Source organism: Tinamus guttatus, unplaced genomic scaffold (assembly GCF_059628265.1).
Source record: "Tinamus guttatus ecotype Peru unplaced genomic scaffold, ASM5962826v1 Tinamus_guttatus_pri_ptg000260l, whole genome shotgun sequence".
Taxonomy (NCBI): domain Eukaryota; kingdom Metazoa; phylum Chordata; class Aves; order Tinamiformes; family Tinamidae; genus Tinamus; species Tinamus guttatus.
The window spans coordinates 2,742,369-2,756,757 of record NW_028288794.1 but is presented as its reverse complement, the minus strand read 5'-3'; the positions used below and the strand labels follow the sequence as shown (position 1 = coordinate 2,756,757).

General features: G+C 36.9%; 1 protein-coding gene across 4 annotated transcripts in view; it reads right to left on the bottom strand.

The window, feature by feature from the left end:
• The window catches only part of NCKAP1 (NCK associated protein 1), a 49,475-nt gene that overhangs the window by 5,100 nt on the left and 29,986 nt on the right, over positions 1-14,389 (bottom strand). For all 4 annotated transcript variants that reach the window (XM_088526981.1, XM_088526982.1, XM_088526983.1 and 1 more), the window contains 12 exons: positions 12,575-12,707; positions 9,970-10,089; positions 9,142-9,281; positions 8,777-8,908; positions 8,216-8,434; positions 7,686-7,816; positions 7,228-7,325; positions 4,934-5,027; positions 4,303-4,385; positions 3,762-3,842; positions 2,265-2,358; positions 711-827 (listed from right to left, as the gene is read on the bottom strand). In XM_088526981.1, coding sequence (XP_088383107.1) covers positions 711-827; positions 2,265-2,358; positions 3,762-3,842; positions 4,303-4,385; positions 4,934-5,027; positions 7,228-7,325; positions 7,686-7,816; positions 8,216-8,434; positions 8,777-8,908; positions 9,142-9,281; positions 9,970-10,089; positions 12,575-12,707 — 1,442 coding nt within the window. The remainder of the gene's footprint in view (positions 1-710; positions 828-2,264; positions 2,359-3,761; positions 3,843-4,302; positions 4,386-4,933; positions 5,028-7,227; positions 7,326-7,685; positions 7,817-8,215; positions 8,435-8,776; positions 8,909-9,141; positions 9,282-9,969; positions 10,090-12,574; positions 12,708-14,389) is intronic.

Sequence of the window (14,389 nt, the reverse complement as noted above, 5' to 3'; positions counted from 1 at the left end):
AACAGGCAAATACACTGTATCAAGTAAATGGATGCCAAAGACAAATGTTCTTTTATCTAAGCCATGGGACACATCACAAAGGAAACAGACTGAACAGCTGAAAGGCAACTTTTGTATGTGTTGGAACAGTTTTGTCAGTCATACTTGCTCAACTTAAACTTTGTCTGAAAGAGAGCTCAGTATTCTGTGGATTACATGAAAAGAATTTCCTTGAGGCAAAGTTTTTTTTTTTTTTTAAGCATAAGGAAGTTGAACTACTCCTTAGGATATAACAGCTCATACCTTCCAAATTCTATTCTTAAAATGGAATTTCCTTGGTAATATGAACAGTACGTTCATACAGAAAATTTAGCTTATGAATGTCACAATGCTAATGTAACCATTATTAAAGCAAATACACTAATTATACAGAAGTATTGTACTAATTAATGTAGAACAATTCTCTACCTATTCTATTAGCCCAAGATTGCCCCCTACAGTATTTGAACTACTTTTGTTCTTAAAACCTCCACTTTTCATAAAAAAAGCATCAACAAGACTTAAGTAAATGTTTTTCAAATTCAGAAGATTTTTTCTATTTTCTGGCTAGCCAATTTTTTACATTTGTTCACTACAAAATGTAAGCAAATATTTAAAGCAAATATATTCAAGAAATATACAAAATATACTAGAAATACAAAGAAAATATTCATAGCAGATAACAACATTACCTTCAATGGCAGGGCTGTACTGAGACATCACGTTACTGGCCAAAGTTGGCAAAGAGACTGCTACAAAGACCATGAGAAGGCAAGCAATTTTATACTCTTCTTCTGGACTAATGTTTTCTGAAAATAAAAATAAAGTCCTTTAGCTCAGAAATCATCTTATACTCTATTTGCACTTAAAAGTAAGCATTTTGATCTATCCCATCAAATGGATGGAGAAAAAAATGTTTGCACTGTGAAAGGAAAAATATTCTCAGTCCTGCCGTAATAAGATTCACAGGATAAGGGGAAGCTTCAATCCACCCAGGTTCTTATCTACAGAACGGAGGTGCTGCCATCCTATTACTTTTAACCATTTGTCATTAAACTTTTAGCTTGATGAGCTAACAGCTTTTTCATGCTGGTGTAAATCCAGTCACCACCGTCAGGGGAGCAAAGCTCACTCAAAACCTGCAAAGAAGGAATTCTTCAACCTGCAAAGAAGGAATGAACCAAGGAATATTTCAACCTGCAAAGAAGGAACGAACCAAGACACAAGACCCTAACCTATCCCAAAAGAGCACACAGAAATTCCCCGTCCTCTTCACATAGGTGCACAATAAATGTTTTATTTAAAATGCAACTTTAGACACTAGACATTATCTGAAAATATAACTATTCTAGATATGCTGTATATAAAAATACACACAAGTAGCTAATACTTTCATGTTTTAACATTAAAACACCTTTTGAAATTAGTTGTTTTCCAAAACAACTACTGTTAGAGGGAGAAAAATACCTATGTTGCACTTAGAAACACTTCAACTGACTGGAATACTAAACATCCTATACATACAGAAAAACAAAAGACAAATGAAGAAATAAACAAGCAATGAAGTGTTCAACAAGGAAGATAAGGAACAAAGTTAAAAAAAGATTTCAAGAAGTACTTAAGATCTTGTCTCCGTCAGGCCTTCGAAATTGCCAGAGTAAACAAAGCTGGAGAGTTTAGACAGCAGCTTTCCAGAGCAAATAAGAGAACGCACTAGAAAAGTTGTTAGAACATTAGTATGTTTATTTTACCACGTTTTCTCCTGTAAACTTCATGTTAACACTTGTTCAACACACCACCACCACAGGGTTAAACTACATGCAGGACGTACAATTAATTGGCATTTTCAGTTTCTGCTGCCTATGTGCATGACAGATTTATTCCAGACCTGTACAACAGAATTTATCACGTCAGTGGTCGCTCTCAACAGGCCCACTTTCCATGTCCCTAAATTACTGCAGTTTTCACCATGGGCCATTAAGCACATTAAACATCTTCCCATTATCCTTCTCTAGGTCAACAAGTTAATGTATGGTTCAAAAGATTCTCAGTTAACAAATCAGCATCATTTAGACCGCAGACACACAAAATATTTGTGCTCTCAGGCCGCTTATGAAGCTCGCCTAGGAACTCAACGGAGCCGAGATTCACAACGCACTGCCCATCACTACAAACACTTTCATGTTTTGGGGCATTTTAAAGTTTCAAGGGAGCAAAAAGTATTTTCTAAACTTGTAACTTCTTACCTGATTTTTGGGAAGACAGTGCTACAACCAAGGCAGGATCAATCTCACAAGGCAATCCAGCAGCTGACGACAGTTCATATACATTCATTGCCACCTGAAGACCAGAAGTAAGATAACTATGAGGAAGACAACATTAAACGCTTTTGCACAAGCATTATACTATAGCACAGATAGGCTACCATTTTTAAACATTAATCTTAGAGTTTGAGGCACAAAGGAATTTCAGAGACTTGGCAAAAAAAGGATAAGGATCCTTTAGATTTTCCTTGTTTCTAGCCTACAGTGAAGAGCTAAGACAGTACGTTTTGAGCTAGCTAGTTATCATTTCTGTTTATCAAGCCAAACAAAACTTGTGTACTTTTCTAAACTACCTCCCAAGCAAACACTCTGAATTCCTGGATAGCCTTTTGTTTCTACCTATTTACTGTTCAAAAAAAATCCCACACTGGCAGATGTGCTCTGCCAGATCACAAGCGTCAGCTAAGATCTACAAATACAGCATTTTTTGACAAGCAAATGACAGAAGTTGCAATTTCATGAAAATATTACAGAAAGAAGAAATGTAATCTCATAGCAACATTCAAATTTGATACACTTTAACAATGACTCCAAGTACCAAAAACTAGACTGTAAGAGGGCTACTATTTGGAGGAGCTCAGAACACAGGATCTGTTCTCCTAATGCTACACATAACCAGCTAACAAGAAATCTCCATTTTACCAGTGCCTCCCAAAAGTTTAGGCATACTAAGATATCATTTCACGACAAATATTTATCTCATGAACAGCTTTAAAGCTGTTTCATCTTTGCTTTGATAAATAAATTACATAGAAAATCACTGGTATTTAGGTTATTTAGGTAAGACCTAAAATATCAGAATGTCCTGATCTATTGTAAAAAGCTTTGCAAAGATCTGCTGACGTGCCTTCATTTAAGAAGAAGAAAAGAAAAAGTCCCTTTGTTGTCCCCAAAGATGACATTGTTACCCATAATCCCAGCCCTTCCCACGGGAAGGCACAGGATAAACCAACGAGAGGTTCCTGGATGCAAACATAGTGCTGTCCAGAAGCAAGGCAGTGTATTCATGCTGCTATTTTCTCCCCTGCCCCAAACACTTTGGAGGGCAGGACTGTATGAATTTCCTACTGAAGGCCAAAATCAGGCTCACAATTATTACACGCACACATTTCCAGCCATGTCATTTTAGTTTACCAGGTCATACTATAAGCACTGAAGTATTCTTCCCTTTATTGTTTATCTATGTTTTAACACTTTATAAATATGATTCTTGATTCGTTTCTGGAAGTTTTCAAATGTGATCACAGGCAGATAGAGACTTGTGTTTATCCGATCAGCTTTCTTCCAGAATTTAGTGAGTTCACAGAAATGCAATTGTTTAGGTCCTGGGAACAAAGGTTGTTCACACTAAGCATGGCAGCCCCTTGCATACTTTTAATAGAATCCAAAGAAAGATTCCATTACCCTTCGGACCCTTACCTTCATATCAGTCTCTCTTGGAATGTGATCCTTAAAGTCTTCGATTGAACTTACAAGGAAAGGAATGTGATAGGATAAAACCTAATGGAGACAAATAAGAAATTAGAAAAACAAAATTTCAATTTCATCCATCAGTTAGATACTAGGGTTATTTTACTAGATTTTTCTATTTTTTCATAAACTATTTTACGCATATGATTAGTTTATTGGTTTAAGACCCAAAAGCTTAATAAGCTCAAGACTGAGCTATTGGTAAATGATGTGGAAGTTTTTAAAATGTATTAAACACTGAAAAGACTGATGGTCATGCTTCAGTGAAAACCTATAGGTTTTAACGTAATACTTCCCTGAAAACTACCCCAGAAGTGCCTTTTTTTTTTTTTTCAGAACTCATAATTCAAACTTCAGTTATGACTAACTTTCCATGTTACTCATGTGCCATGATTTTAAGAGGCACCATTTCTCAATAGCAAAGTTTCAAATACCTTATTATTGCATTAAGTGAAATGAATCATTTAGAACATATTCAGTGATTTCTTACATCTCTCAGTGCTTCCTGTGCCAATGACCGAAATGACAAGATCACACCAATAATCGTCATTCTCTTCAAAACACTGTCAACAGCTGAAGAAAAAATAGAAGAAAAACAGTGAACAAGAACTTGTTGACATTTTCAACTCCTCGCTGCCCCCAAAAATGAGAATGAAAACAAAATACTGAAAAATATGTGGTATTGAAACAAAAGCATTCTTTTATAAGGAGTAGTTATCTGAAAATAAACATGTGGTGAAGCAGGTTTTCCTATGTGAGCTGATGGTGACATTTTCAGAAGACATATCCTATAAAACAGGGAAATTACCGCCACTGCAAACAGTTGATTTCAATGCAAACCCTAGTTATGCCTTTTGTCAAGTTTGAAATGTCTCATTCTAACAATTATTTTAAGTAAATATTTTAAACTGCGTTAATAATTAAATTGTAAAAAACCTTACGAAGAACTTAGAAATTATTTGCTGTGAGGAAATCAAAACAGAAACGTGATTTAGGAGAAACAAACGACTTACTTAAGTGAAACATAAAACTCTGTTTTCTGTTTAACAGCCATATATTCACCCAGTTTGCAATTACTACAGCCATTACAAGTCTTTAATGGGATCCTTTTAGTTACCCACATGATAATCTTTTAAAGAGTGCTGCCATCTGCTCTGGCTTGTCGAAGCTGGTCCTCATTTGTGTCAGAACTTCAACGTTCTCCACCACAAGTTTCTAAAGAGAAACAAGGCTTCAGGTCAGCGACGGGTCTCAGCTCGGTAGCAAGACAAGGACATGGCTTAGGACTTTTTAGACTGTCAAAGAGGAAACTAAACTCCAGAAACAGAGATATTCCCAATGTCTTCTTAACAGGCCTATGTTATAGCTGTCAGGTCCCACCATACATGAAAGAGCTCCAAAAAAAAAGCTCCAAATCCCAAACCAGATGATGAGATACGTCTAAGAATATAATTTGTATGTTTAGAAAAATGTACAACTTCTTAAAACAAAGGAATGAATTAGATAAATTAGGAATTGGTAAAATTAGACAATGCTATTCATATATATTTTTAAAAAACCCTACAGCTCTATCTACACAGAGGTGTATGCATACCATTTAGCTTCGAAAACTAATGAAATCCTTTGGGGGCATTTTATAGGTTGCACTAGTTACGCTGAAGAGTTGAATGAAGAGTCAGAGCCAGATGTTAAGCTCCCGTGTAGTTTACTTGAGATTTTCTTCTACCACAACATAAAGGAGGAGGGAAAAGACATCCATCCAACCACACAAGAGAAGGGGGAAGAGAGAGGAAAAAAAACCCAGAAACAAACAAAAATGCATAAAAGCCAGGACGACTTAAAGCATAATGCTGCTATGAAATAGGCTGCGAGCTGCACTTACACACGACGGCTCGGCAGCCGATGCGGAGCAGCTCAGATCCCAGCGAGGGCTCAGCCGCGCCGCGGGACCGCTCCGCTGTTTCCATCACCCGCTCCATAACCCGTCATCCACCCACTCCCCTTTCCTTTTGCTCTTCTGTGCGAAATGGGGAAAGCAGCAAGGGAGGGAGACAGAGCAAGCTAAACACCTGCACGCACGTGTGCACCTGCACGTGCACATACACACACACAGATTTCTAAGCTGAAAGCCAAAGCAAGATGGATCATTGGTTTGCACTTGAAATAAAGATGGGCTGTTGTAGCTCCCTTCCCCCAAGTATATCAGAACTTGGCAGATATGTGACATTTTAATTAAATTCCCTCAAAACTTTCCAGAATGCAAGAGTGAAGGCAATAACCCACACATTTTTACTGAGTCAAGCTTTCAGCTTTACAAAAATAACCAGCATATTGGTTCAAGATGGAAAAGCAAGAGGCTGGAACGCCGTTCAAAACAGTTACTTAAATGAAGTAAACATATTTTTTCTCTCCCCAGTCTTAACCTCCAGATATAAAACCAGCACCTGGTCCCGCTGTGGTATGAGAAAGCATTGCAAACATGTTGAGCCCTATGTTAAATTCCCCCTTCTATTCCCTTGGTGCTGACTGCTCCCAGACACAGGTGTTCCTCAATGCTCTCTGCTAACTAAGCTAGAGGGATTAACCCTTTACTACTTCTCCTCCAAATAGGAGGCCAGGTTCATATTGAACTACACTCTTCATCACAAGATACATGTCCTGTTTGACAGGATACTAACCTTATTTCTTGTCCTCACGTAGTAAAGGAGCAACAGCAGGAAAGGCTGAACATTTTAATACAGGATCACTAGGACTATCTTCTATCACAGAAGAACGTCTTCAAGCAAAAACTACCTCAATCTCAAAGCAGGCAAACTGTCAATATTTACGAAGTCTGCTTCTGTTACTGTAGCTAGCAGGTTTATTTACCAGAATACAAACATATATGAGAAACGGATAACATTCAGAGTGAAAGATATGTTTAAAAATTGATAAAATTATCAAGGAAAGCAAAATCAACTGAATTAAGCCTGCCATCCACATAAAGTGAGAAATACCAGCTAACAGCTGGGGTAATGAAAAGCAAGTCCTTATAGATGTGTTATGGCAAGACATGTTTTAGGGTATTCATGCTAACTTTGGGGAGTTAGAGGACATGGGAAGCTCTCCTCAGGCACCTGGCAAGTCTTCAAAAGCGCCCTCTCCACACTGAGGAGGGGGGGCCACACTCCTAGCGTGGGGATCTAACACTGCCAACCAGGGTAGTTTGCAGAAAGCTCTGCCCATCAAGCAACTGAAGAAAATGGGCTACAAATATAATTTTAAAGGTACTACAAAATAATCAGAGGAGAATTCACAGCTTCTTTAGTTTGCATTTGGTAAGTAATTTCATGAAGAAGGCATCCAAAAGCACAGCCATTGGATATCATAAAGGAAGACTGCACAGAAAATCTTCCCCACTCCCATCTAAGGTTACCTTAAGCTCAGCAACTTGTGAAGAAATGTGCCACATCAGACTTTCACTTAGGAATTTCATGCCATATGGTCCCAGAAGTTCAGAGAGGGCTCTCATTTCTGAGAAATAAAACAGGTTGTTCTACTTCAAACACAATTCTTCAGTTATTTGATGCCTATCATTATCTAGTAATAATATTTTAATCACTAAAATCCAATTTGAGATATGAAAATTTGTATCATAATAGAACTAAAGCAACAGTCACTAACGCATCATATAGTGTACTCAATATACCAAATGCAGGAACCATACTTGTACCGAAACCCGGAAAAGTTAGATCTGCCAAGGCAGAGAGGCAGCTGGAATAAAAGTTATTTAAATTAGTATCAAAGGTCTGGGAGTTGCTGCCACTTCAATTACTCAAGCATATCACCGTTACCCCTCACAAACATTTGGCAGGAACATCAAACAAAGTTTACCTGATATGTCGGAGTACTCCTCAGCATTAAATGTCAACTCATTTTCTGTCGGCAAATTCACAAATGCCTTCATGGCAGGAAAATAGGCTATGTGACCATTGCTGACTTGCCTTAGCAAAGTTTCCAAATACCTTATCAAGGGGCGGAAAAAACATTGCTTTAGTTGAAATGACATAGTCCCTCTGTATGCCTAAATGCAAGTACTCTGGACAGATGAAAATGTCTCTTGTGACAAAGAGACAGCACCTTCTAGAGACTAAGTCTCACGTGCGCAGTTCAACTGATCTACATCCTTCACCTGCAAAGACTCAGTTCACAACAGGCAAACTTCAAAATGTTTTTAAAGGTACTGGGAGAAGTAAGCCCATGCAGTTTGGAATTTTAGAGTTTCAAGCACTTAATCCACGTGTAATTCCACTACTCCAGTTCCATACGCTTAATTAAAAATAAGTTATATACATACACACACTTGAAGTTTTTATATAAAACTATATATTTATAAAGTTTAAGAGATACACATATTTACTTACCAATTTGTGTACAGACTGGTAATGGTTGGCTCCCCATGACTATCTAAATGCTGGGTTTGCTGAAGAAGAACATTGTTAAACACTCGCGTAATGTCGATCTGTACATAGTTTTCTATTGACTGGAGGACTGTCATATAGGCTCTTACACTGGTTAACAACTCCGAGGGCTTTGCAATCTCCTGTGTTGCTTGATTGTACATAGTCATTCCAACAATTGACCTTTTAAACAAAAAAGTTATATGCATTTATTAATAAAATTAAACAGACATGTACAACTACTGAATGATTTTATATTCAAAGCTATCTGAATAATGCAGGATTAGGAATACAGGATCACACTGTTAAGAAGGTGACACATTTTGAAATTTTTTTTTTACAGCAAGAATTAACTTCTATGTATGGCTTCTCGCAACTGATTTATTTGTAATTTCAGTCACTATTTGCAGTTTTGCAATACAGCTTTAAAAAGAAGTTTTAGATAATGAATACACAATACGTAATAGCAATCTAAGAAATATTTATATCTTGTTCATGAATAAATCTCTTTACAACATATCTTACTTGGTAAAGCGAATTTCCAGGTGAGACGTTAAATATTCTCTTGGGGTAAATGTGTGTTCCCAAACTACCATGTTTGGTACGTAATTGATTGAGAAGCAGAGTTCAGAAAGTGCAGTGTGCAGTTTGTCCAGGCTTTAAAAACAGTAAACAGGAAGTTAAAAATAAATAAATATTTTAGTCTAATATTATAGCTTAATTAAATACACACTCCTAATGCCCTAAGTAAAGAGATTTCAGTCTCTATACAACACTTAAGGTTCACAGCCTTAACATATTTATAGGCAATAAAACTTACTGAAATAAAATAAGTAATATTCAATATACAAAACACATGAATTCTGACTGTAAAAGCAGAAGAGACTTACTTTGTCACAACCAATCTGTTCTTTCTCATGCTTTCTACTCCTGGTTTCTCCCTTTCTGGTTCTCCTTTCTTTCCAGTCTGTTTTTTTGACTTTTTGTTCACCGCTTGACTGATGGTCTTGGCACAATGTTTTGGCAGCAACTAGTAAGGCGAAAGAAATCCCCCCGCCAAAAAATTAAAATCCAATTTCTTAGCAAGTGTGAGACACACTCTGAAATTAAGGTTCAGGTAGAGATTTTATTGTACGTGACCCTTCTCATTTTGACTACTAGCTATAAAATTCTAATAAAAAGTTTTCCTCACATTGCCTTCAACGTTATAAAAATAAAGCTTCCCTAAAACATGAAAAGAGAAAGAGCCATAACATCTAGAAAGTTGAGCAACGACAACAACAAAACCCTCAAAGGTGAATTAAAAGAAACCCACATGCTTAGTAGCAGATATACACACTAAGTTTATGACCTCTATGTGAGAGGTAGCATGAAGCAAAGCATCCACCCATGCAAAGTGCATGTGTTTTAAAACGTTTTAGGACATTAAGCACAAGACTACATGAAGTTTAGCTTCCTAAATTTTACACAGCATAATATTTAAATTTCTTTACATTCCCCAATGAAACAAAAGCTCTTGAGAAAAACAGAGATTTGGATGAAAAGAGTTTAATTGTCAATCATGATTTTGAAAATTATGCACTATTTTATTCTGAATTATTCTCTAAACTTGATGACTATTCCAACAATCAAATTGGATTTGTATTATGGCGGTACCTTAGAAGTACCAGCTGAATAAAACCTTCTGCCTACTCCGAAGTGAGAAGAGCAACACGCACCTGATCACTCAGCGTACACTGTTCTGTGCAAATATCCGTGATAAGATTTCGAGCTTGCTTGGCCATCTCATCCAAGAACATGTTGCACAAGGACAGACTGCGATCTCCGATATGATGTCGCTGGCGAAGAGAAAATTGACAAGTCTGATTTTCAGTTCCCCGTTGGTGCCACAGTATTCACACAACACGCACCCCGCGCTGCAGGTGACAGTTAAACAAAACACAGAGCTGGGGTGCTAGAACTAAATGCCTCATCTTTTAGCCCATCTGTCGCTGAGACCAGAAGGGTTTTCCCCAGGGTGAAAGCAAAAGCAGTAAATCCTTCATCTGTCCTCTGTGGAGTAGCCACCTGCGGGCAATGCCTAGTTCCCTCACAGATCTCTAAGCTCAAACTCTCTTGAACTTCCAGACACAGAAAAATAAGAAACACATTAATCCATTAATTCCTCATTTCTGGTGAAATTTGCAAACTAAAAACAGCTTCAATGCAGTTAATGCAGTTTTTATAGGTAGGCTGAGGTGGCAATTAAGCAATACGTCCCTTAGTTTTGTTGCAAGCTGACCTAAAGCCTCACACATACACAGGCAATGACATGCATAGCTTTTCTCATCTGAACACAATCCTGCAGAATGGTCCTAAAAACAGGCACAGAATGCACACAAACACAGTTTAAAGTTTTGCAGAAGGAATCCTATCTGTCAGTCTAAGATTATTATATTTAAACAAAAACATAATTTTAGAAAAGTGAATTAAAGGAATCATGCTGGAGATTTTAAGTCCAGCAAAAAATATCTCCCTTTGTAATACGGAGTATTTGTTGCTCCTGAGAATCAGAGATTTAATAAACAGTTAGGTTCTATTAACTTACTGTATTATATCACCTTTAAATAATAGATTAATCAGTGTAATTTATCTCAGCTCCTTTCATTCTTGAGGATTTGGGGAGGGGGGGGCAGGAAGGGGGTGGTACAAAACCATGAAATCTGTGGAGTCATTGGCATTGCATATTGCCATTAAAAATATTCTGCTTATATTTTGCCAACCTCTTCATGTAAAAAAGAGCAAAATAAAACAAAAGCAGATTTTTTATGTTTAATATTGAGCTGAGTCTGCTTTAGAGCATTCAGTACTCAAGGTTTCTGGGAACTTCCACCCCATAACTCGTACCAGTAGCACTTCAAACCTGAGAAGAGTATCCAGCCCACGCTGGAGAGAGAAAGCAGTGTCACATCCTTGCAAAACTAATAATGATGCAAATATGCTTTCTCCATTCAGTTCTTTTCTTTTTAAATAGATCTGTGCAAGCACAGCCTCTGACTCAATGAAATCCTTCAGTTTACTTGGCCACACGCTACCCCAAGCAACGAAGACTGTTTATCCAAAGAAAAGAATAGTTACTAAATCATGCAATCCATATATTGAATTAAATGTGCTGCTGGCTCTGGCAAAACGTCCTTGCTACAGCTGAACTTAAAGTAAGTAGTGTATAGTGGACCTTGCCTACAGACTCCTTACTGTTGCCCTAATGATTCTGAAAGACAGGTCTTGTCCTGAAGGGAAGATTTCCTGGAAACTTTTTAGTGGTTTTCTAAAATAAATCAAGTTTGCAGCTGTACGAAACACAGTAGACAGAGGAAATAATGGTACAGACAAGTAATAAAGAGGATACAGACAAGGATTTGACGTTCAAATAAGAACACATGTACTTCAATAAATCGTATTCATCTAATTGTTTTCAGACCTACACTGCTAAGAATGAGAACACACCATCATGAACACTAAACAAGTTTGGCCAAGTTCACCCCTGGAGCAGTTCCAAAGTCAATAGATGTTTAAGAAATGTACTGAAGGATCTATTTCATTACAACATAAAAATGCAGAGAATTTTCTAAGAATGAAACACTTGCCTTAATGAAGGGTGAATTTCTCTAAGCAATATTTTGTTTTTTTTTTGTCATTTCTAATTCTAACCAAACCCAGGGGGACAGCAAAAGGAATGCTTGCCTTATCCTGTACTTCACTAGAATTTTTTCTTTTTTTAAACTTACTAAAGAAATGCCATTTACAACAAGTCATATCAAACTCTTGACTTGGTATTTCTTTTCTAACTATGACCATTTATAAAGAACTTTTGCTTATGATTTTTAATGGGATAGGGTATTTACTGGCATCCGCATTTAGGTAAGTGGTATGACCAAAGTCATATGGACAGTACCTGCTTCAGCACATTTCCTGTTCCTCAAGACAGGATTAGCTGCTAAACGGACCCCAGGAACTAATGCTTAGGAGATCTGAGCTTCACCCCAAGTTCTGCCCTTAACCCCCATGGTTCCCACAGAGCCATCTAACCTTTGTAGCTTAGTTTCACCTCTTTAAGACAAGGACATGCTTGCTCGCTTCAGAAAAGAACTATCAGACCGATGGATCAGGGATCATAATATGTTTTTAATAAGATATCTACATGATTTACTTCAATTTTTACCACTTGCTGCTATTCCCTTGAATCTTGAGATTGGTATAATACTTTCTTTCTGTGCTATGTGCTAGTCCTCTGTACTTTAAAAGACAACAGAAAACATCTAAGAGAATGTATTTCAAAATTACCTCCTCTGGACACAGTTCATGGGTGCAGCTCATAAAATGAGTACAGAGCAGTGGGAATGCAATTGAGTATCTTGATTGAGAAGGAAGCTCCAAACACTGCTGAAACATCTTCTCAAAAGCACGACTATAAAAACTGAACAGAAAGAGACATTTAAATGGAGTACAAACGTGAAACTTCTGACATCAAATCCTACTTCGCACAGATCAAACATGTTTTTGGTTTCAAATTTGTAACCACAATCCACACTTGATTAAAAAAGCACATTATTTTCATTATGTTTTCTGTGTTCACTTCTTAAGGACTTTATTATCATCAGAACAAAAATGTTAGAGATGTCTGCCACATTGACATCACAAAGGAAGGCTGTTTTTTCAAATTTTTTAATTCTTCAAATTCGTGAAGGAAAAATCTGCAGACGACCCCAGTTCAGTCACATGAAGACTCCTGAAGCTTCAGTAGAGCTAAAAATCTACCATCTTCAGAAGTATCATTAGCAAATTAATTCTGACAGAACGCTCAAAGGTAGTTACTTTCCGTATAATCTTTAGAAAAATATTCTAAAAAACTCTTCCTAAAAACAAAACAAAAAACAACAAATACCCCACCATTATCTTTGTAAACTCTTCAACACACTTATGACAGCTGAATAACTGGACTTTCAGAGGCAAATCTAGCCTGTTTTATCGTGAGCCAAGCTCACTAGAAAGCCATGCCCTCCAAGATTGATGCATGCTTCTTCCCTGGAAACTAAATTATAAGGTTCTGTAGTGGGGTTAAGCCGTATTTCCCCAAGACTAACATTTTCATGCTGAGACTTCAGACAATTTATTTCAACTACTGCTTACCCATTGTATTTGTCTACTGATCCTACAAACATTTAATTATTTCAGCCTTAAACAATCACAGAAACAGTCCAATCAACCTGCTTTTTGATCCTGTTTTTCACAGTCCTTTTATTCTGTTTTTCTCCAAGTTAGACATTTGAAATTTACACTTTCCAAAGCAACAAATGCCAGCACATGATTCAATTTTGCTTTTTAAGAACATAGTGTTATACCATGATGTTCAGAAATTGTTTCCACAGTTAACTTGTTTGAAGAATTACATTCTTGAAATCCTCAATAGTCTAGGTTCAACTCCGTTTTATTAAGATGGAGCTCTATAAATAGCTACTAATAATCTGATTAAATCAGAATCTGAATTTTTCTTGATAAGCAAAGTAGTCCTTGTAGCTTCATGTAGATAAGGCACTATACTGTATCAAGTACAACCCTTTTTTTCCACCATTACTCTTCATTTTCCTTCCAGCCCTGACATTTGTGTGGCAATTGTGTCAGGGCATCCTGCAAGATAAACTCCCTACTTTCCCTAAATTCAATTTATGTATGATACCTCCTTAAATCTAAGGAGATTCTATTCCCACTGTGATCTAACATTCAGAATCACTCTGCATTTTTGGTTTTTAGATGATACTACTTTTTGATTATGTTGTAATACTTTTTGCTTTCAGTCCCCCAAAGATTAATGCAGATCTTTCTCAGGAAACCATTCTTTGCATTATTTGCCATTTTCCATAACTGAAGAGCCGTGATTTCTCTGTATAGTAGCAAGGAAAGGCAAGGCAGCAATTCAGAAAAATGCACTGGGGGACCCAAAAAATCCGCTCAGGATTCTCTGTTCATAACCACATTTTGAAATCTACTAAAATTAGATAAGTACTAAATGAAAGTTAACTTATATTAGGTGCAATTTTCCAGCACAGCAACTCTTTTGATATAATTTCTTATGCAAAGACATTAATTATTGAAGTGTGA